Raw genomic sequence first — 25,090 nt, 5'->3', positions numbered from 1 at the left:
TATAGCCTCCTTTTACGGTGCGACGGTTGGTCAACGTCAAAGTAAGAAGTTCTCAAACAAGTAATCTCAAATCACTCAGGTATTGAGGATTAGTGTCTAATAATTTTAATGAAATTTACTTATGACAGATTTTCATCTCTTACAGTAAAGTTTCATATGTCTGTCCGATACAAGTATTCCCAAATTAAGTATCTATGCAAATGATTATGACATTGCCATGTCCACATAGTTCAAGAAACAGAACTACTAGTCATCTTGCATTTTAGTCGTCTGACGTTTTCTATGCGCCCATCTTTATAGAGAACTCCGACCAGGGACCATTTTCAAATTTTGACGTTCAAGTTCACTTGATAGACATTTCTTAGTCACAGGACTGGTCCTGACAGTCTATCTTAAATATATCGTCAAATTGAAGGGACTCATCATTTAATAAACCACAAATTAAATGGAAAAATTAATTCTATTCATTTATTGTGAATGATTAACCAATAATGTTTTACAAAGAATTAAACTCTAAAACTTTAAAACATTAAACAAGGATATCAAAGCCACTCTCCAATATGCTTGATTCCCATAGCTGCAGTGTGCGAGTTGTGCTTCGCCTGCGGTAGAGGTTTAGTCAATGGATCTGAGATGTTGTCATCAGTTCTAATCTTGCTTATCTCGACTTCTTTTCTTTCAACGAACTCTCGTAGAAGGTGAAATCTACGAAGTACATGCTTGACTCTTTGGTGGTGTCTAGGCTCCTTTGCTTGTGCAATAGCTCCGTTATTATCACAATATAGGGCTATTGGTCCTTTAATGGAGGGGACTACACCAAGTTCACCTATGAACTTCCTTAGCCATATAGCTTCCTTTGCTACTTCATGTGCAGCAATGTACTCCGCTTCAGTTGTAGAATCCGCAATGGTGCTTTTCTTAGCACTTTTCCAGCTTACTGCACCTCCGTTGAGGCAGAAGACAAACCCAGACTGTGATCTGAAATCATCTTTGTCGGTTTGGAAACTTGCGTTCGTATAGCCTTTAAAAATTAATTCATCATCTCCACCATAGACCAGGAAGTCATCTTTGTGCCTTTTTAGGTACTTCAGAATGTTCTTGGCAGCAGTCCAATGTGCCTCTCCTGGGTCTGACTGGTATCTGCTCGTAGCACTGAGTGCGTACGCAACATCCGGGTGTGTACATATCATAGCATACATTATTGAACCAATCAATGATGCATATGGAATGCCATTCATTCGTCTACGCTCATCAAGTGTTTTTGGGCACTAGGTCTTGCTTAGAGCCATTCCATGAGACATGGGTAGGTAGCCTCGCTTGGAGTCTGCCATCTTGAACCTTTCAAGCACCTTATTGATATAAGTGCTCTGACTGAGTCCAATCATCTTTTTAGATCTATCTCTGTAAATCTTGATGCCCATTATGTACTGTGCTTCTCCTAGATCCTTCATCGAAAAACATTTCCCAAGCCAAATCTTGACAGAGTTCAACATAGCAATGTCATTTCCGATAAGTAATATGTCCTCGACATATAATACTAGAAAAGCAATTTTGCTCCCACTAACCTTCTTGTATACACAAGATTCGTCTGCGTTCTTGATGAAACCAAAGTCATTGACTGCTTCATCAAAACGTATATTCCAGCCCCTTGATGCCTGCATCAATCCGTAGATTGATTTCTATAGCTTGCATACCTTTTTAGCATTCTTTGGATCCTAAAAACCCTCCTGTTGTGTCATAAACACAGTTTCTGTTAAAACGCCGTTTAAGAAAGCGGTTTTGACATCCATCTGCCATATTTCGTAATCGTAATATGCAGCGATTGCTAACATTATCCGAATAGACTTTAGCATTGCAACTGGTGAAAAGGTTTCATCGTAATCCACACCGTGGACTTGCCTGTAACCTTTTGCAACCAATCTAGCTTTGAAAACTTCAAGTTTTCCATCCTTTTCCTTTTTCAGTTTGAAAACCCATTTGCTTCCTATGGCTTGGTAGCCATCTGGCAAATCGACCAAGTCCCATACTTGGTTTTCAGACATGGAGTCTAATTCAGATTGCATGGCTTCATGCCATTGCTTGGCTCGTCATAGCTGGTTTGTAAGTCGCATGTTCATCACTTTCAAGTAATAGAACGTCATAGCTCTCGTTCGTCAAAATACCCAAGTACCTCTCCGGTTGAGATCTATATCTTTGCGATCTACGCAGGGTTAAATTTCTAGATTGTCCATGATTCTCACCAGATACTTCTAAAGATCTCTAAGTTTCATCCTGAATGTCATCTTGAGCATTCTCTAGAGTTTGTTGTTCGACTCGAATTTCTTCGAGGTCTACTTTTCTCCCACTTGTCATTTTGGAAATGTGATTCTTTTCCAAAAAGATACCATCTCGAGCAACAAACACCTTGTTCTCAGATGTATTGTAGAAGTAATACCCCTTTGTTTCCTTTTGATAGCCCACAAGGATACATTTGTCAGATTTTGGATGAAGTTTGTCTGAAATTAATCGTTTGACGTATACTTCACATCCCCAAATCTTAAGAAAAGACACATTTCGAGGCTTTCCAAACCATAACTCATATGGAGTCTTTTCAACAGCTTTAGACGGAGCTCTATTTATAGTGAGTGCAGCTGTATTTAGTGCATGTCCCCAAAATTCTATTGGAAGTTAGGCCTAACCCATCATTGATCTAACCATGTCTAGCAAGGTCTTGTTCCTCCGTTCTGACACACCGTTCCATTGTGGTGTTCCAGGAGGAGTCAATTCTGATAGAATTCCACATTCTTTCAGATGGTCATCAAATTCATAGCTCAGATATTCACCGCCTCTATCAGACCGCAGTGCCTTAATCTTCTTGCCTAATTGATTCTCTACTTCACTCTGAAATTCCTTGAATTTGTCAAAGGATTCAGACTTATGCTTCATTAGGTAGACATAACCATATCTACTGAAGTCATCAGTGAAAGTGATAAAGTAGCTGAAACCACCTCTAGCATTTGTACTCATTGGTCCACATACATCTGTATGGATTAAACCCAATAGTTCAGTTGCTCTTTCTCCAACTTTAGAGAAAGGTTGCTTTGTCATTTTGCCAAGTAAACATGATTCCCACTTACCATAATCCTCTAAGTCAAATGGTTCTAGAATTCCTTCCTTTTGAAGTCTTTCCATGCGTTTCAAGTTAATATGGCCTAATCGACAATGCCACAGATAGGTGAGATCTGAATCATCCTTTTTGGCCTTTTTGGTATTTATGTTATAAACTTGTTTGTCGTGATCTAATAAATAAAGTCCATTGACTAATCTAGCATATCCATAAAACATCTCTTTAAAATAAAACGAACAACTATTGTCTTTTATTAAAAAGGAAAATCCCTTAGCATCTAAGCAAGAAACAGAAATGATGTTTTTAGTAAGACTTGGTACATGGAAACACTCTTCCAGTTCCAAAACTAGCCCAAAGGGCAACGACAAATAATAAGTTCCTACAGCTAATGCAGCAATCCGTGCTCCATTTCCCACTCGTAGGTCGACTTCACCCTTGCTTAACCTTCTACTTCTTCTTAGTCCCTGTGGATTGGAACATAAGTGTGAGCCACAACCAGTATCTAATACCCAAGAAGTTGAATTAGCAAGTATACAGTCTATAACGAAAATACCTGAAGATGGAACGACTGTTCCGTTCTTCTGATCTTCCTTTATCTTTGGACATTCTCTTTTGTAATGGCCTATTCCATCACAATAAAGACAGCTTGATGTGGACTTGTCTTGCTTTGATTTAGCATTGCCCTTGGACTTTCCACCTTTCTTGAAGGATCTCCCTTTAGCCTTGAGTAAATCTTTGGCTTCAGAGTCGAGTATTATCTCATCCTTTTTGACAAGGTGAACAAATTCTTCAACTGTTTCTTCTCTAGGTTCACTTAGGTATAGTTGCTTGAAGCGACCAAACCCACTGTGCAGTGAATTAAGAAAGATAGAGACTGCCATCCTTTCGCTTATTGGTGTTCCTAGCAGACTTAGGCGATCAAAATATGAAAGCATAAGCTCCACATGGAACCTTAGTGGGACGCCTACCCTCTGTTTAGTGCGAAGGAGCTGAACATGTGTTTCTTGGACCTCCATCCTATAACACCTGTTAGGAGAACTAACCTTTAGACCAGACATTGATTCAATCAACTCATGGACGTTTAAGTCCCTGTCCTCTGTGCTTCCGCGACAGATATCCCTCAGATTCTTGATGAGCGTAAAAGGTTCGTAAGCTACAAACCTTCTAGCCCATTCATCAGGGATATTGTTCAACATGAGACTCATAACCTTTTTGAGATCGGCATCCCAGGCGGCAAATCTTTCAGGGGTCATGTCTCTGGCATAATAGCTTGGCATGGGATGTAATAGCACATACTCAAGTCCATTGAGTCTGACTATTTTAACTAGCTTAGCTTCCCATTCAAGAAAGTTTGTTGGGTTCAGCTTGACCATAAGCTCAGAACCCATGATGATGTTTTGATTGTTGTTTTCCATAGTTAAAACTACAATTGAAAAAGAATAAACAAATAAATAATCATTCACAGTTTCTCTTAATAAACTTAAATTCTAGCATACATGCATAATTCAATGTTCATTAAGCATTTTATTCAAGTTATGTGTTCCGGCAGGTGTGAATAAAATGATTCCAAGATCCTAAAAACCATTGAAGAATTAAGCACATTATGTATTTAGACTCAATTCTAAAATCTTTTAGGTAAGCAAAAGCCTTTTGCTAATAGTCTAGAAACTACTCTTGGTTAATAGGTACGTCTAAGAGCTTATTAGGTAAACCTATCAATTTTTCCACGACATAAAAGGACTCCTTACTTATATCGTTGAGTTTCACCAAAACTAACATGTACTCACAATTATTTGTGTACCTTACCCTTTAGGATCAATAAGTAACACCTCGCTGAGCGTAAAACTATTACTAGATTGATGTAAAGGTTATCCAAGTAAGTGTTATTTTGGCATGGCACCTTTTAACTCAATTTTTAAACTTTGGAACTTAAGGCTCTTACTATGTTGGTTAGATTTTAAGTGAACTAAAATCCTTAATCATGCAACATAATCAAGCCAGAATCTCATGCATATTTAAGACATATTTAAAAGCAATAAATAACTTAAAGCATGCATAAGATAAATGTGATCTAGTATGGCCCGACTTCATCTTGAAGCTTCAACTTCAAAGTCCGTCTTGAAAACGGATTGGAAACTCCGTCTTGAATTTCACCGTGGGAGGCGCCATTTTCTTCAAATAGGATCAGCTATAATTAAACTAATTACAACTATTTGATGGTACGCATACCATATTTAAATTGAAAAACAAACTTTGGTGCATTAGACCAATATTACATTCAAATTAATGGTACGCAGACCATATTTTCTATCCTATTTGGGCCATACTAGTCACTCCATAACCTGCAAAACAGTACATTATACAATATATACCATTCACCCATTCATTATCATGAATGGCCCACATAGCTGGTGAGTAAAACACGTTATGCATCACATAAATATTTGCAGCAATTAATCAAGGGCACCAATAATCTACCAATTATTCAGTCCTTATTAATTCTAATCAAGTTGTTTAACCTTAAAGGATTTGTAGACCTAATCAAGAGTTTATGACTAAAAATGCTCCCACTTAAACCAATAACTTTATATGCTTTACTAATTTTAAACATAAAAATGTATTTCTAGTCTAACCGGAAACATACAAGTTTAATTAAAATTTAAAGCTCATATAAAATTATAATCGAATCCATTTAGTTTAATTTATTTTCAGTTGATTTAAACGAATTTAAATTAATTCAAGGTTTAATTTTAGTAAAATAATTAGTATAAATTAAAATTTATAATAATTATAATATTCAAAATTAAATCCCAAGAAAACAATTTAAATTATTAATTTTAAAATTGATTAAAATTATTTCCGAACTGAACATTTCAAATTAAAATTCAAAACGACTCAATCGTGACACGACGAGGCACTTGGGCTTGCGCCCAAGCCCCATCGAGTGCACGACTGACCGCACGGCCATGGCACAATGCAGCAGCAGCTACGCGCAAACGCAGCAAGCCAAGCCACGCTTGGGCGCAGCATGCTTGCTCGCTCGCAGCAGCTACCGAAGGGATGCATCGCTTGCTAGGCGCAAGCAATCGACCATTGGCGAGGCTGCGCTCGTGGTGCGTGGAGCAGTGCTCGCTGGGCGACCCAGCTTGCGCTCTCCCGCGCGCGCGCCTCGTCCTTGTGCCACTTCCCATTCGCCCATCGCCCATCAACACAGCACACACGCCCAGGCTCCTCGCCTCGCGCGCGCCATGACTTGGTTGCTCGCTGCATTCGTACCGCACGGGCGACGAGCTCCCTTGCTCGTCGTCGCGTGCCCGCACTATACAACACCCCTTAAGGGTAACACGTAGCGTCCTTTGCTTTGTGCATGCAACATTTATGGGCGTTTTTCATAAAAATTTAAAAATTTTAATTCAAAATTAATGACAAATTAATAAAACATATTAATTTCATAATTTTAGGGCGAAAAATCGAAAATTTATTAATCAATTAATTTCCAATTAACATGGATTCAAATCTAGGTCATAAAAATTTAAAATTTAAATAAATTAACAATTTTTATGGTGGTTTTTAATCATTGATACCTAATTAAATTATTAATTAATTATGAAAATCAAATCAATTCTAAATTATTCGAATTTCAACAAATTAATCATAATTACAAATTAGGTTGTATAATTAACAAGTCTAGGCATTCAAAAGTTGTTAAACATATATAGTAGGTCAATCAAAAATTCAAGATTTATCAACAAGAATCGCAAATATTCAATTTAACATCTTAAATTTACAAACTTTTGCGTTCGAAAAACTAAAACCTCCGAAAAGTCATAGTTAGGCTTCGAATTTGGGAATTCTGGCTTCGGCCGAAAAATAAATTTTTTGTCAAAATTTTAGAATGCCTTTTACATGCGGAATTGACACAAAAATCACTCGATTTGGATGAGTAACGAATAAACTGCCAAAAAACTCCGTACATATAATTAAATAAACGCAATTTGCAATTAATGAACAATTACGAAAATTAATCACCCCTTTTAATTCTTTGCAAATTTGTAAAATTTAACCATGTCATGCAATTTAGATTATGTAAATAATAAGAGGCTCGTGATACCACTGTTAGGTTATGATACATATGACAAAACATAAATCATGCGGAAAACCTTAATGCTAGGAAACATATTATTTACACATAATCATTTAGCATAATTTAGGTGCATACACTTTGTAGCGTGCCCTCCCTTGCTGCTCCCGAACCGAACACGAACAAGTCTTTAGGACTCCAAGTGTCGTCCCTCCGTAGATAGTCCACAGCACGTCCGGATCCGCCTTAAGCTTGACCAACTAGAATCGCCCTTAAGGTTCCTAGGAATTTTCGGCTAAAATGGTTGCAAGTGTTTGGCTGATTTTTGCTTCAAAATCTTACCTTTTAATACTTCAATGTTGTGTATAAATTTGTGACCCTAGGCACCTATTTATAGAGTTATGGAAAAGGACTTATAATCCTATTAGAATACTAATTTAGTTTAATTAGAATCCTGCTAGGACTCTATTAAATAAACTTTATCTATTAGTATTAGGATTTAATCATATGACGAATCCCGATAGCTTTAGGATTCGTGTAACACGCACACGAGCAGCGCACAAGCACCGCAAGCCCGCGCGCAAGCCTTGCGGCCCACGCCGAGCGCATAGCGCTGAGGCCCACTGCTCGCAGTCTGCCTGATCCGTGCGCGCGCCCAAGCCTTGGTTGGGTCTGGCCTTGCGCTGGGCCTGGTCGAGGCTTGGCATGTGGTTTGTTGCGCTTGGCTTGTTGGGCGACGACCTGGCTTCGTGCTGGGCCTTCGTCTAGCAAGCCTCGTCCGATGCTAATTCGTACGATACGCTTCTGATTAAATTCCCGATTCCGGAATTCATTTTCGATACGAACAATATTTAATATTTCCGATTCCGGATTTAATTTCCGTTTCGAACAAATATTTAATATTTCGGTTTCCAGAATTATTTTCCGATTTCGATAATATTTCCGATTCTGACAATATTTCCGTTTCCGGGAATATTTCCGATTCGGGCAATATTTTCATTTCCGATAATATTTTTCGATACGTACCATGTTTCCGTTTCCGGCAACATCTACGACTTGGATAATATTTATATTTCCGATACGATCCATATTTCCGTTTCCGGCAATATCATCGTTTCCGGAGTATTCATTTCTTGCTTTTGACGATCTCAGCTCCCACTGAAACCAAGATCCGTCGATTCCGAATATCCATAGATGGAGTATTTAATGCCATTAAATACTTGATCCGTTTACGTACTATTTGTGTGACCCTACGGGTTTAGTCAAGAGTAAGCTGTGGATTAATATCATTAATTCCACTTGAACTGAAGCGGCCTCTAGCTAGGCATTCAGATCACTTGATCTCACTTAATTATTAACTTGTTAATTAATACTGAACCGCATTTATTAGACTTAACATTAAATGCATACTTGGACCAAGGGCATTATTTCCTTCAAATTACTACCTTATAAAAAAAATTTAATTTTGCTACCTTATAAGTTTGTTTAGTTTGAGTAACACTACCTTGTAACAGTTTCTGTAAAATTCCTCCGTTTGTGGGCCCCACCTCCAACGTTTCCCTCTATTTTCAGAATTGAAATTACCCCTATGTCCCCCCATTTACTTTATCAGCAACTTCTATCTTCTCCTTTCTCTTTCCTTTGTCATTTTTCTTTTCCTCTGCTCTCACATTTATTCTTCTCTTTATTCTCCTTCTCCTTCAATCTCAACCACAAACCCTAAAGCCATAAATGATGATGCTACACTTCTGAATCATCTTCAACTCAAGAGATTCTTCTCTTTCTTACGCGTAGTGGTCCAAAAGGAGATCTTGGAAAGATGAAAACGACAGGCAGTGGTCCAAAAGATAAGGGAAAGGGGATAATGACAACGAAACGACAAGGTGGATCCCAAATCAGGTATTAAACAGGTAAAAGTAGTTTAATGTGATATTATTGGTTAATTAGTTGTTTAATTAGGAATCCCTAATTTTTTAATTGCACTGTGAAATTTTGAATCAAAAACCCTAATTTTTTATTGTCATTGAAATCCACGAATTCATTGTTTAATGTTGTTGGAAACCTTAATATGATTGTTTAAATGATTGTTTACTGTGAATAATGATTAATTGATTGTTTAATTGAAAAACCCCTAATTTTTTAATGTCTAGGGTTTCTGGATTAGTGTTGTGAAATAATTGTTTATTATTGGAAAAATTAGATTAGTATAACTGATTAGTTTATTAGTTTACAGTGATTACATGTGGTTACTTTTTTGTTCGTGTTGTGTAACCAAGTCGAACACTTGGACACGTACCCGAGTCGGGACTTGGACATGTACTCGATTTGGGATTTTTTTTAATTTTTTGTAATAACTGTTGATTTGCAGTTAATTTTTTTTTGGTAATTAAAATTGTAGGAATGAGCAGTTGGGTTAGATTGATCTTGCAATATGGATGGGGGGAAAGTTTGTTTTCAATAAGGGGGAAACTGATTATGTTGGTGGGAAGCTGTATACTAGATTGACAGTGTGGTTGCATGAGTTAACTGTTTTTAGTTTGAGGGAGCTTGTAATGAAAGGGATGAGTGGAACCGTAGGGAGGATTATTGAGAATTTCAGTGTATGGTTTAGACTACATGGGATGAATTTGACTAAGGGTAGGAAGATTATACACACTCATGATGATATAGGGAGGTTATTGGAGACAAAAGATGGATCTAATAGGGTCATTTTGTACATTATTGAGGAATCCAAACCAGCTTCTATTGGCCCATCTCTTACCTACCAAACTGCTACCTTTAAACCACCAAGACCACTGAAACAGGCTACACAAAGCAATCCTTCTGGGCCACAAAGAACACTGACCCAGCCCATTACAACCAAACCTGTTGGCCCATCAACAGTGAGCCTAAAACAAGTGAAAATGGAACCACTTCAGTCACAGAAGTTTTCCCCAGTTAGGAGAAGCCCAAGGCTTGGTTTTGATCCAGATGTGATTTACATGGGAAAGGGTACAGGGCCAAGTGAGAATCCATTCACTGTAAAAGCACCCAACAAAACCCAATTAAAAAAACCAATTTCTTCATCCACTGTCAAAGCAAGTGTTCCTAAACCCATTCCCTCAAATATATCTTCAGCTGATCCTCACACTCCAAGTACAGAACCAACAAAAATCCCTCCTCATACCACAGTTTATCCATCAAAGACCACCACCACTCCCACAAAACCTTCAAAAACACCTCTGCCTGCAAACCCACCTCTTCTTAGTCCAGATTTGAAGAACTCTACCCCTAGGAGAAAGAGTGTAGCACAGAAGGGGAAAAAGGTGAAAGGAAAAGCAATAAAAGTAGGGAACAAGAAGGGGAAAGGAAAGAAAAAAGATCTCGGGGACTGTGTGTTATTCCAGTAGGAACACGCACAAGAGGGGGGGGGTGAATTGTAATTAGAACTTTGATAAAGTTTCTTGCGGAACTTAAGAAACAATCAAGAAACTGAGAATAGAGAAGACAATAACAACAATTGTGAAAACTTCTTGATACTAATCAAGAAGAGAATTCTTTTATTATGGTAATGCCTCGATTACAATAATCTCTCCAACACAAGTTCCTCTCAAACTCGTGTTCCTCACAGTAATCTACTTCGATTACAACTCCTTAACTTCTCTCTCTCAGACTTAAACTCTAAGTCTAAACAGGATAACTCTATCCTTACTAATACAAAATATAATTCGTGTTTGGATAACTCTAGATATTAATAATGCTTTTGTGTGGATATAAGGAACTTAGGAACTTTGAATTAACTAGGACACAAACTGTTTTAGAAAATCTTAGACAAAACGTTTTTAGGAAAGCAAGAACTCTCAGAATGTTTGTGTACTTTAAACCAAAAACGATTTCCCTTTTATAGTGTTTATCCTTAGGGTTAGTTCCCTTCAAAACCTCAACTGCTAACTGCCAGCACTTTGGTCTCCACGTCCCTTGACTTGAGGAACAAGGGGAAGACCACTTCCCACGTTCAGCCATAAAGCAGTTAGTGATTTGACTCAATCAAACCCTAAAATATTTCTTTAAAACAGATTTTATTTATCTACAAAAACTTAGGAGAATTTTTAGGAAAATAAGTTTTGTTTAAATAAAATAAAACGTAAATCTATTTTATATTAAATATGCAAAACTTGTTTTTATTTATGAAAATGTTTTCCATAAAAATCGCTTCCAATAAATGGTCTAATTAAATCATAAGTTCCTTGAGTACTCTATATACCATTAGCATAATTAATATTTACATAAAATTCTAAGTACAGTGGACTACCTAGACTTCATGTCTTCCCTTTGTCTGGAACTTGCAACTCAGAAGCTTCAGACGTTCCAGCCAAGGAACATTGATGAGTTCCTCTCTAGCTAACACAGGAACTCTTGGCTATGAGTCTGTAATAGTTCTTGTGGATATTCGGAACTCTTGATATGTAACTGTGTTGCTCCTCTTGTGACTTCAAACTGGAACAGATACAACTTCCAGCTCTGAAACTCCATTGACTGTTCCAAGTGTACCTCAGGAACTTCACCAGTTTATTCAAGTTCCTATCCTAATAGAAACTTGGGCATATGCCTGTTCAAAGTCATTTAGCAACCATAATCAGGAAGTTTGCAATATGTGTGTGTCATCAACCAAAACTTAGGAACAACAATATTCCCCCTTTTTGGTGATGACAACACTTGCAAACTTTTTACAAAGAGAGTAAGTACAAACAAACAAGAACTTATACAGACTATTGTGAAACAGAACATAAAAATTGAAAAACAAAAGAGAAAGATTAGAGAGAAGAAAGAGGAGCACCCTTGGCTTACAGAGAGATTCAGAGAGATTGATTCAGGAACTGGATTGAGTGTGCCTTGGAAGTTTGCACCCATGACTTCCCCCTGTTGACATCAACAAAAAGCATAGCACGAAATATAGCCATTCCAAACACAGTGCCCCACGATCAACGTTTGGCAAGTTAAGCTAGCCTCAAAGTATTAAACTAACTCATACAATAAATTGAAAGCAAGCAGTAATGATCAAGACTAGAAAGCATAGATATGTGTAACCAAGCAAGTCAAAATAAGATGGAACAAATACCCAAGTTTAAAAATTATACAAACCGAAAGCAAATTAAAAAGATTGTTCCATGGCAAAAGATAAAAGAAACATGGGATAGGGTGATTTAGGCTTGGGATGGGGAACCAGAACCAGCAGTTTCTTCTATCACAGTCTCCTCAAAAGATTCCAGATTGTTGATCTTGGTGAGGATTGTGGCACGAGTTGCATTGGCTTGTTCTGAGTAGTGGTGAAGATCGTTTTGGAGAGTCTTGACACTTGTAACCAATGCACCTATGTGGGCCTGCATTGAGCTAATCCTGTGATCTGTTCCCTCCTGTAGTTCCACCAGACGAGCAACTGTTGCCTTTAGCTCCAATATCTGATCATCCTTTGTGTTCCAGGCACCCCCATGATCTTGAACATGTTCCTGTTCAGATGGAACACGACGAGCTTTGGACTTTTTGGAGGATCTGGGTGTCCTTTTTCTTGGCCTAACAGTTTCAGGCAGTTCCTCTTGATTCAGTGGAACAGCATCCTCCTCTATGGGCATCTCCTTGACATCCCCTTCCTCATTTATTTCCATGAAGACAGGCCCTCTTTTCTTGTTCTCCTTCATTGCTACCCTCATGCTCTTTCTTTTTCCTACACTCTTCCTGTTCCCTCGAGGTAAAGGGACCTCTATTTGTTCGAGTTCCTCCTCCTCCACTTCTTCTTTAACTGCAATTCCTTCCTGATCTTCCTCATCTTGTTTCTCTTCCTTTCCAGCCCTAATGACTTTACCCTGAACCACTTTAAGATTTAATAGATGGAGCATTTCAAGTTGAAGGATTTGGGTGGATTTTAAGGGAATCACAAAGTATGGGCTAAGGTCAACTGAGAAGCTTTTGAAGATTTCTGTAAGAAGGGAGGAGTATGGAATTTTGAATTTGGGGATACAGGTGGATAAGTGTTTGATCATGATTGCAGGAAAGTTTATGGGAATTTTCCTTTCAAGACAATACATGAGACATGCATCAAACAGACTTGCTATGTTCCTTTTCTGAGTTCGAGGAACTACACCTCTCCACACAATATTAAACAGTAATTTTTGAAGAGGTGAAAAGCAGTTGTGTGAGGTGGAGGTGGATACTTTAGAATCTCCTCCAATGGAACCAACTATATCTTTCTCATCTACATTATCTATGGTCACTGTGATTTGACCTTTGAGCCACATATCAAAACCCCTATTGGGTGTACCAAACAGCTGTTCCAGATAAGAGGCATCAAATTCGATGCGAGTTCCATTCACTTTACTTGAACATACATTATCAACACATGCAAAGTTCTTGCAGAATTCTTTCATAGCTTCAGGAATTAAGGGGGATTTGGCATAGGTACTCAACAGACTTACCCACTTTTGTTGTTCAAGGATTTCCATCAACTCTTTAAATTTCGTGGCTTCACACCATGTTGAGTTGATTGCGAACCCCTCGACCAGATTGTTTTCCTTTGCAGTGAGTTTCTTGGACCCTTTTGCTTCCCCCTGAGTTTGAGCATTCTCCTCTGTTTCCTCGATGTTTTCACCAGAAGCTTCCACTCGTCGTTTTTTGGATTTTCTTGTGGAGGATCTAGGGTTTGAGATTGGGGATTTCATTTCGATGTCAGTGTTGGTTTGTTCCCCCTGAGTGATTGCGAGCATTGGATTGTGGGATCGAAGAGGAATTGGCGATTGAATGGGTGAGGTATCCATGGGAACAGGAGATGAAGGGTTTCTCTTTCGTTTGAGGGATGTGAGATCAGTGTTGTTGCTTGTGAGAACCATGGTTGAGGTTTTTTTTTTTTTATAGGTGGAAGGAGAGGTGATGTCAGTGGAGAAGGCGTGTGAGAGAGAGAAAGGGGGTTGCATGGATTGATTGTGGAAAGTGAAGAGTTTCTCCTATTTATTGCCAATGGAACCGTTCCAAACATTCTTTGAATATGGGTATTCGGTTTTTAATTAAAAAAAATAAATAGATAAAAATAAAAGGAAAATGAAAAAAAATTGTGTTTGACTTTGACTTGCTTAATTTCGTATCTCTGACTTAACTAGTTTGAAAGGAACTGCTTACCTTGCTCATTTGAAGTGTGAGTGAATTTGCCACGATGGTAAGCTTCAACTATGTTTGCACACAAGATTTTGTGTTTGTAATAGTCTATATGTACCATGATTTTTGCTTTTGCCTTAGAGGAACTCCAATTTGGCAATTACCTTAGCTTGATCATTCCGAGTTCCATTCTCATTTTCTCATGTTTCTCTCTGTTCAAAGGCTTAGTTAAAATATCAGCAATTTGGTGATCAGTTTGGCAAAAGTCTAATTTGATCAAACCTTTCTCAACATTATCTTTAAGGAAATGGTGTCTGATGTGGATGTGTTTGACTCGGGAATGATGAACCGGATCTTTTGAAATACAAATAGCACTAGTGTTATCACAATAGATAGGAACACAATCATAGATAATACCAAAATCTCTTAGCTGTTGTTTTATCCATAGAATTTGTGAGCAACAAGCTGCAGCAGCTACATACTCAGCTTCAGCTGTGGATAGAGCAACAGTATTCTGTTTCTTGGAACCCCAAGAAACCATGCATGGACCTAGGAACTGTACCATACCTGATGTGCTTTTTCTATTCACTAAGTCACCTGCATAATCAGCATCTGCATATCCTCTTAGCTCGAAGGATCCACTTCTTGGATAGTAAAGGCATAGGTCATCAGTTCCTTTGAGATATCTTAGTATTCTTTTCACCGCAGTTAGATGGGACTCCTTTGGATTTGATTGAAATCTTGCACATAGTCCTACACTAAAAGAAATGTCAGGTCTACTGGCTGTTAAATATAATAGAGATCCAATCATACCTCTGTATTTTGTTTGATTCACACTTTTCCCATTTGGATCAGTGTCTAATCTGGTAGCAGTTCCCATGGGAGTGTGATTTACTTTGGCTGATTCTAGCTCATATTTCTTTAGGAGTTCCTTCACATACTTTTGTTGGTGTATCATGATTCCCTCCTCGGTTTGCTTGATTTGTAAACCAAGGAAGAAGTTGAGTTCCCCCATCATACTCATTTCAAATTCACTGCTCATCAAGCTTGCAAAATCCTTGCACAAATTTTCATTAGTTGCTCCAAATAATATATCATCAACATAAATTTGAACTACTAACAAGTCAGTTCCTCTAGATTTTAAGAATAAGGTTTTGTCTATTCTACCTCTTTTAAAATCATTTTGAAGGAGAAACTTTGATAATCTCTCGTACCAAGATCTAGGGGCTTGTTTTAGTCCATAGAGAGCCTTATCTAATTTGTAAATGTGATTTGGAAATTCGGGATTTTCAAATCCAGGGGGCTGTTCCACATAAACATCTTCCTCTAAGAAACCGTTTAAGAAAGCACATTTAACATCCATTTGATAAAGTTTAAAACCCATGAAAGCAGCAAAAGCAATTAAGATTCTAATGGCTTCTAATCTAGCAACAGGTGCAAATGTTTCTTCAAAGTCAATGCCTTCCTGTTGATTATAACCTTTGACCACTAACCTTGCTTTGTTCCTTATGATTGTTGCATGTTCATCTTTCTTGTTCCGGAACACCCATTTTAGCCCTATCACCTTCTGGTGCTTTGGTTTGGGTTCCAAGTGCCATACCTTGTTTCTTTTGAATTCATTTAATTCTTCTTGCATGGCAATGATCCAGTCAGCATCTTCCAGAGCCTCAGTGTGATTTCTTGGCTCAAATATGGAGAGGAACGCGTGGAATGCGCAAAAGTTCCTTAGTTGTGACCTTGTCTGAGTTCCTTTTCTGATGTCACTCACAATGAGTTCCATTGGGTGGGACTTTAGATGCTTCCAAGGTTTAGGTTGAAATTGAGCTACTGGTGTTGTGGCATTTTCGTCAGTTCCTTCTATGACCTGAGTTCCCTGTTGGGGTTCCTCTGGTGTTGTTTCTGGATCTTCTTGGTTTTCTGCTTGTTCCTCTAGTACGGGAACTTCTTGATTTTGTTGAGCAGTTCCTCTTGCTGTGTGTTTGCTTATTTGGAACTCCTCATCATTTTCTGCAGCACGAGATAAACCAATCTCGAAAAATTCTTGTTCCTGTACTATGTCAGTTTTGTTAGATTCATCAAATATTATATGTACACTTTCCTCAACACACATAGATCTTTTGTTATAAACTCTATAAGCCTTGCTATTTAAGGCATATCCTAGGAACACTGCCTCGTCGCTTCTTTCATCAAACTTCCCCAAGTTCCTTTTTCCATTGTTGTGGACAAAACATTTGCTCCCAAAGGCTCTAAAGTAAGAGATGTTGGGTTTTATACCTTTTAGTAGCTCATAGGGGGTTTTGTTTAGGATTGCTCGAATCATAACTCTATTTATAATGTAACAAGCAGTATTGACTGCTTCAGCCCAGAAGTTCCTAGGCAAGGAACTGGCTATTAGCATGGTTCTTGCCATGTCCTCTAGGGTTCTATTTTTCCTCTCAACAACTCCATTTTGTTGTGGAGTTCTGGGAGCTGAGAAATTGTGGTCCATACCTTGTTCCTTGTAGTATTCATCGAATTTGTAGTTTTCAAATTCTGTTCCATGATCTGATCTTATATGGATCAGTTGGTGACCTGTGGTTTTCTGGATTTTCTTTGAAAATGTAACAAACTCATCAAACGTTTCATCCTTGCTTGTTAGAAATATGACCCAAGTAAAGCGAGAGTAATCATCAACAATAACTAATACATATTTTTTCCCACTTCTGCTTTGAATTCTCATTGGTCCACATAAGTCCATATGGATGAGTTCCAATGGTTTTGTGGTGCTTACCAATTTCTTAGATTTAAAGGAACTTCGGACATGCTTGCCTTTTGCACATGCATCACACACTTTATCAGTTAGGAACTTGATTGAGGGGAGTCCTCGAACCAGTTCCTTTGATCTTAGTTTGTCAAGCAGCGAGAAACTAGCATGTCCAAACCTCCTGTGCCATAGTAGGGAATTTTCTTCAAGGGCACTGAGGCAGGTTAGATTGTTCCTGGGAACTGTATTGAGATCCACAGAATATGTGTTCCCTTTACGAGTTCCTTCCAAAATAACCTTCCCAGTGTTATTGTTTATGATTTGACAGTTTTCAGAAGTAAAACTTACAGAGTTTCCTTTGTCACAGAATTGAGAGATGCTTAGTAGACTGTGCATCAAACCCTCGACTAAAAATACATTTTCAATGGCGTAGGAACTTGACCTTCCAACTTTTCCAATTCCAATAATTTCTCCTTTCATGTTGTCTCCAAAGGTCACAGTTCCTCCATTGTAGGCTTCTAGTGAGAGGAATTTAGATTTGTCTCCTGTCATGTGTTTGGAACACCCGCTGTCGAGATACCACGAGCTGTTCCCCTTCACTAGAATCTGTAAAGAGATCAAAGGTTAGTTACAGGAACTCGGGTTTCCTCGAGTTCCTTTTCAACTATAACTTCAGACTTCTTAACCCATTTTTGTTTTACATAATTTATGTTTCTTTGATCCTGTTCCTTCATCTTGGAACACTCAGTACTTATGTGACTTCCACTTCCACATGAGAAGCAGACTTTTACACTAGGAAGATCCACATACTTCTTCTTATGACTATTTTTATGGTTAAAGCCCAATCCTTCTGTTCTCTTAGATTGAGCATTCTCAATCCATTTGGGAGGAACTTTAGGTGGTTGTCTCTGTGCCCTGGCCATGGATAGTTCCCTTTCCAGTTTCTCTTTTTGTTCCTTTGTGGTGATCAGATCTTTGTTTAAATTTTCTAAGTCGATGTTAAAAATTCCCATGTTGATTTCCAAGGATTTTGTAGGATCTAAACTTAAATTAAACATCTTATATTGACTGAGTTGAACTTGTAGAAGGATGTTTTCATTTCTAATTTTTTCGAATGACTCATTAATAGAGGTATTTCTATCTAGTAATTCAAAGAACCTGCCTTGGACATCAGATATTGTTCAGATAATTTATGTGGTCTTTACTGAGTTCCAAGGCTCTATCACTTTGTGCTTTTAATATACTTAGCTTTTTGTAATCATCTAGAGTTTCTAGCAACAGTTCAATTAGTTTTGACTTTGAGAGACACTGAAGAGTGGAGGAACTTACTTCTTCTGATGGAACTTGATCAGTTCCTTCTGTTCTAGCCATAAGGCAGAGATTTGCAGTTTCTTCATTTGGTTGTTCCTCATCGTCTTCTGAGTCTGTTGCTTCGCCCCATGCAGCTATCATGGCCTTCTTGAAGTTTGGTCTGTTGAAGGTAGACTTGTTAAAGCGATCTTTGACCTGTTCCTTCCCTTTTCCTCTGGTCTTGTCGTTCTCCCACAGAGGGCATTCACGAATTTGATGATCAGTTTCTCCACATTTGAAGCAACCTTGCTCAGTTTTGGAACTAGTGATTTTCTTGGCAAAGTTCCTTCCTTTCTGGTTTCCTGGTTTGAAGTTCCTATAGAGCTTTCTCATTCTTCTGACCAGCATGGCAGCCTCTTCTTCATCTGGTTCAGATTCATCGAGTTCCTCAGCCTTTAGAGCAAGTCCTCGACTTCTTGAGCTCTCGGGAACAGCAGCTCCAAGATGCAGTTCGTGTGTCATCAAGGAACCAGCAAGTTGTTCAATGTTGAACTTGGTGAAGTCCTTGGTCTCAAACAGTGCAGTGACCTTTGTTCTCCAGCGATCATCTTGTGGCATGCTTCTTAGTATTTTTCTTACCTGTTCATCTGTGGGAATGATTCTACCAAGAGAAACTAATTCATTGGTTATGTTAGTAAATCTAGTGAACATTTCTTGAATAGTTTCTTTTGGAAGCATCTCAAATCTTTCATATTTAGACATCAAAAGGTCAATTTTGGAACGCTTAACTTCATTAGTTCCTTCGTGGGTTACTTGAAGTAGTTCCCAAATCTGTTTTGCGTTCTTGCACCCCATGACTCTGTTGTGTTCATGAGGTCCAAGCCCGCAATGCAAGATTTTGACAGCCATGGCATTCATCTCATATTTATCAAAGTCTTCTTTAGAAAATTCAGACATTGGTTTAGGAACTACCTCGTTTTCAGCATTGGTCTTTGTTACCTCGAAGTCTCCAACTTCAATTACACGCCAAACTTGGTAATTTTCAGCTTTGATGAATATCTCCATTCTATTCTTCCAGTATGAGTAGAACTTGCCATTGAACATAGGTGGCCTTTGTGTCGAGTAACCTTCTTCCAGTTTCTCTTGTGAGTTCATACTTTCAGGAACTTGACTCAAACAGGGTTTCCTGTGTTTTGGTGAGTACTGGCTCTGATACCAACTGTTATTCCAGTAGGAACACGCACAAGAGGGGGGGGTGAATTGTAATTAGAACTTTGATAAAGTTTCTTGCGGAACTTAAGAAACAATCAAGAAACTGAGAATAGAGAAGACAATAACAACAATTGTGAAAACTTCTTGATACTAATCAAGAAGAGAATTCTTTTATTATGGTAATGCCTCGATTACAATAATCTCTCCAACACAAGTTCCTCTCAAACTCGTGTTCCTCACAGTAATCTACTTCGATTACAACTCCTTAACTTCTCTCTCTCAGACTTAAACTCTAAGTCTAAACAGGATAACTCTATCCTTACTAATACAAAATATAATTCGTGTTTGGATAACTCTAGATATTAATAATGCTTTTGTGTGGATATAAGGAACTTAGGAACTTTGAATTAACTAGGACACAAACTGTTTTAGAAAATCTTAGACAAAACGTTTTTAGGAAAGCAAGAACTCTCAGAATGTTTGTGTACTTTAAACCAAAAACGATTTCCCTTTTATAGTGTTTATCCTTAGGGTTAGTTCCCTTCAAAACCTCAACTGCTAACTGCCAGCACTTTGGTCTCCACGTCCCTTGACTTGAGGAACAAGGGGAAGACCACTTCCCACGTTCAGCCATAAAGCAGTTAGTGATTTGACTCAATCAAACCCTAAAATATTTCTTTAAAACAGATTTTATTTATCTACAAAAACTTAGGAGAATTTTTAGGAAAATAAGTTTTGTTTAAATAAAATAAAACGTAAATCTATTTTATATTAAATATGCAAAACTTGTTTTTATTTATGAAAATGTTTTCCATAAAAATCGCTTCCAATAAATGGTCTAATTAAATCATAAGTTCCTTGAGTACTCTATATACCATTAGCATAATTAATATTTACATAAAATTCTAAGTACAGTGGACTACCTAGACTTCATGTCTTCCCTTTGTCTGGAACTTGCAACTCAGAAGCTTCAGACGTTCCAGCCAAGGAACATTGATGAGTTCCTCTCTAGCTAACACAGGAACTCTTGGCTATGAGTCTGTAATAGTTCTTGTGGATATTCGGAACTCTTGATATGTAACTGTGTTGCTCCTCTTGTGACTTCAAACTGGAACAGATACAACTTCCAGCTCTGAAACTCCATTGACTGTTCCAAGTGTACCTCAGGAACTTCACCAGTTTATTCAAGTTCCTATCCTAATAGAAACTTGGGCATATGCCTGTTCAAAGTCATTTAGCAACCATAATCAGGAAGTTTGCAATATGTGTGTGTCATCAACCAAAACTTAGGAACAACACTGTGTATTTGAAGATGGATGCAATGATGAGTTTGGTGATTGGTCTGAAAGTGATTCAGACTTTTCAGATTTAGATGTGGAATTTGAACCAGGGGAAGAGGACAAAAATAACTAGAGGAGGATGAGTTGTTCTGTGAGCCATTGTCTACTGTTTTGAGGGGAAATAAGAGGGTAGCACCTGAGGTGGAGGTAGATAGGGTGGCAGTACCTGGGGGGTGGATAAACAGGAAGAGAAAGTTAATGAGGAGACAGGAGGGCAGTCTAGGCCATTAATTGTAGAAGTTCCAGTGGATCTAGAAGAGGAGGTGGACTATGATTCAGAGGAGCTTAGAATTATTTGTGGTTCAGATGATAAAGTAGATCCATACCCTACCTTTAATCCAGAGTCAGACTTCAAGAAAAAGGTTGTGCTCAGTTTGGGTTTGAAGTTCCCGAGTGTTCATGCTGTTAGGAAAGAGATTAGGTATCATTCGATCAAGAACTACTACGATTACTACCTTCTTCATAATGGAAGGAAGAGGGTGAGTGTGTATTGTAGGTATAGATGTAATTGTCCATGGGAGAAAAAGCATGCGAAGCTTGTAAAGTGTGTGTGTGTGATGATCCTAATAAGTGTAGGTTTAAGATTCATGTCAAGAAACTAAGGATGGAAGAAACGTTTCAGATCAAGTCTTTAAGGTTAAAGCATACTTGTGGTGTGGTTCATTCAGGTTCTAAAATCACATCGGAGTGGTTAGCTGAGAAGTATTTGGAGGAGTGGAGGTTAGAACCATATTGGAGGCTTGTGAAGTTTAGGGAAAGGGTTTACAAGGAAACGGGGCTACATATTGGATACTACAAGTCATGGTTTGCTAGGGCTAGAGCCAAATTGATTCTGTATGGGGATGCTGCAGATGAGTATGCTGATGTGTATGAATATGGGTATGCAATTCTTCAATACAATCCTGGTTCTTCAGCCTATGTACAATGCCAGATCAGAGACAACCCCACTCCTTTCTTTTAGAGATTGTATGTTTGTTTTTAGGCTCTCAAAGTGGGTTTTAAGAGTGGATGTAGGCCCCTAATTGGAGTAGATGGTTGTCACCTTAAAGGGGCTCATCCAGGAATGATCTTAGTGGTTGTGAGCAAGGATGGAAATAACAATATTTTCCCCGTACCCTGGGCAGTAGTGGAAGTTGAGAATGCTGACAGTTGGACTTGGTTTCTTGATTTGTTGATGAAGGACATAGGACACCATGACGAAGAAGAATTGACTCTTATGTCTGATAGGCAAAAGGTAATCAAGTTCTATTATTTTGTTCATTGAAGTACAGTTTCTGGATGGTTTACTAACCCTGTGTTTCTGTTTGTTGTTTCAATTCAGGGACTATTGGATGCTATTTCTGTTGTGAGTTCAAAAGCCGAGGTCAGATTTTGTGCTAGACACATATGGGCTAACTTCAAGAATAAATTCAGTGGCACAGCCTATAAGGACATGTTTTGGGCATCAGCAAGATCAACAACTAAGGTTTTCTATTCTTCAACTTGGTTGCATTTAGGGTTTCATGTTAGAAATCGACTCGTATTCTTAGATTTAGTTGCATTTGAGGTTTTATGTTAGAAAGTGACTAGTATTCTTAAATTTGGTTGCATTTGTGGTTTTATGTTAGAAATCGACTCGTATTCGTAAATTTGGTTGCATTTGTGGTTTTATGTTAGAAATCGACTCGTATTCGTAAATTTGGTTGCATTTGTGGTTTTATTTTAGAAATCGACTCGTATTCGTAAATTTGGTTGCAAATGGCAAATTTTATTTTAGAAATCGACTCGTATTCGTAAATTTGGTTGCATTTGTGGTTTTATTTTAGAAATTGACTCGTATTCTTAAATTTGTTGCATATGTGGTTTCATGTTAGAAGCATGTGTGTTTAGGGTTGAAAAGCATGCTTCTTGGACACGTTCCCGAACCGTGACTTGGACACGTACCCGAGTCGGGACTTAGTCACACTAAAGATTTGTTATTGTTTGTTGATGTCATCCTTGTTTTTGTTTGTTAAATGTATAGCATTGGCATGACTCTTACATGGCTGAAATCAAAGAGCTAAACGAGGATGCGTATAACTACTTGAGTGGCATACCTTCTGTGCATTGGTGTAGACATGCATTTGGATCGCAGTCTAGGTCTAAATGTTTCTCAACAACTTTTGTGCGACATTTAATGCTGTGATAAGGGAAGCTAGGGATACACCAATAATAACCTGCGTAGATTGGATTAGGAGGTACGTAATGAGAAGGAATGCTGAAAAGTGGGAGGGTATTCAGAATAATGAGTGGAGGTTTATGCCATTTGTTGAGAAGGTTTTAGCTTGGGTTTTTGAAGCATCTTTGAATTGTATAGTCTTCCCTTCTAGATTAGATGAATGGGAGGTGGAAACTGCTTTTGATAGGCATGTGGTAGATTTGAGGGCGTTGACATGCACATGCTTTAGGTGGGAGTTAACGGGAATACCATGTCCAGATGCTTATGCATGTATTGTGAAGAAGGGGTGGAGGCCTGAAGATTTTTTTCATGAGTGTTACTCAAAGGCCAAATACTTAGAAACTTACTCCCCTCATATCAAGCCAATGCCCGGGATGAAGCAGTGGAAGAAAACAGATTTGCCACGACCTTTGCCTCCACTGTTAAGGAAAATGCCAGGAAGGCCTAAGTCACATAAGAGAAAGAAAGAAGAAGGTGAGGATGCTGAGGAGAGGTTTGTGAAGCGAGGGAAAAAGCCGAATAATTGCTCAAACTACAAACAACCAGGCCACAACAAGAGAAAGTGCAAGAATCCACCTGGTGTTATTCAACCCAAGGAACCAGGGAGGGATTACTCCAAGAATCCATGGGTTGTTACTGACAGAAACAAGAGGGCTGCAAGAGTTTTAAGGGTGAGTTTCTGACATGTGTTTACACTCTTTGCAAGAGTTTTAGAGCTGAGTCTGTTTCTGTGTTTCTGTTGTCATTGACAAAATGTAAACAATATGTGTTTCTGTTGTGTATGCAGAGGTATAATGCTGAATCTAGCTTCAATGAAGGTGCATCAGGCAGTCAAGCACATCAACAAAACTAAAGTGCATCTACCATGCAATACACATTTAATGCTCCACCTCAATCCAGTCAGACAGGAAGTTATCAACCTCCTACACCCAGTCAGACCTCAAGTCAGCAACCAGCTCAGACAGCAAGTCAGCATCCAGGTCCATCCAGCCAAACATCAACTTATCAGCCTCAAAAATCACTCCCTCCAAAACTCAGACCCAAATTGCAGACAACAAAGAAACTAGTGTGGCATATTTAAGTATTGTGTTGGTTGTAATTCCTTTGAACAAGTAGTTAAGGTTTTTAATTAGCAACAAGGTTACATTTTGTCAATGTTTGAGGCTGATTTCAGTATATGATTTCAGTATTAGGTGCAATTCTAATTAGGTGCAAGGTTTATATTGGAACACTGTGTAAAGATTCATTTGCCCCTTAATTATATTTGACGTTCGAGCTCGGCTCACGCGTGGCTCGTTTTAGTTAAGTGCAGGTTTAACAAGTTGTTGTTCTTGTTGTTCAGTTGTTGAATTGTTGTTAAGGAAAATAAGATGATGTTCAGGTGTGGTTGTCCTCCACTTAAACTAAGTTAATGGACCAAAGTTGTTGTCCTCCACTTAAACTAAGTCAATGGACCAAAGTTGACTCCCGTTGACTTTGAGGATTGTTTGAGTTTTTAGGCTACTTTACCTAATTTATAGGGTGAAACGAACACAAATACTAACCAAGTCTTAATTGGTACACAATTTAAATGGAGCTAATAATCGAACACAACTTAATGCAAAAAGATATTGTCATAAGCTAGCATTACCATTATTAAATGATTAGAGTCAACTAATGTCAACAACAATACATTACATTCCCGTTACCATTGCCGCGTTTACACTAGAGGAACTTCATTACAAACTTCAACACGCAACAAACAACTAATCCTACAACAAACCAGAATACAGAATGGGCAATTTGTTGGCCCTTATCCTCTGTCCCCTTCATTCCAGCCACTCCACCATTGCATATCCTTTCAAGCCTCTCATTGGCAGCAACAAGAAGGGCTTTGTCATCCTCTAACTTCTGCAATTCAGTCATCATGATCCTCAACTCTGTTTTCAGCAATCTCTTCTCCACCACCAATTCATTCGTCACGACTCTTTGCCACTCCACAACATCAGGATCAACCCAA

General features: G+C 38.3%; 1 protein-coding gene across 1 annotated transcript; it reads left to right on the top strand.

Moving 5' to 3' along the window:
* Positions 1 to 20,541: 20,541 nt before the first annotated feature.
* On the top strand, positions 20,542 to 24,508 carry LOC110785984 (uncharacterized). The gene is made up of 4 exons (XM_021990488.2): positions 20,542 to 22,128; positions 22,216 to 22,359; positions 22,897 to 23,762; positions 23,879 to 24,508. Exons 3-4 carry the CDS (start codon positions 23,019 to 23,021, stop codon positions 23,942 to 23,944), a joined length of 810 nt encoding a protein of 269 aa, XP_021846180.1. The 5' UTR covers positions 20,542 to 22,128; positions 22,216 to 22,359; positions 22,897 to 23,018; the 3' UTR covers positions 23,945 to 24,508.
* Positions 24,509 to 25,090: the final 582 nt, after the last annotated feature.

Source organism: Spinacia oleracea, chromosome 4, assembly GCF_020520425.1.
Source record: "Spinacia oleracea cultivar Varoflay chromosome 4, BTI_SOV_V1, whole genome shotgun sequence".
Lineage (NCBI taxonomy): Eukaryota > Viridiplantae > Streptophyta > Magnoliopsida > Caryophyllales > Amaranthaceae > Spinacia > Spinacia oleracea.
This window is presented reverse-complemented; position numbering and strand designations above follow the sequence as displayed.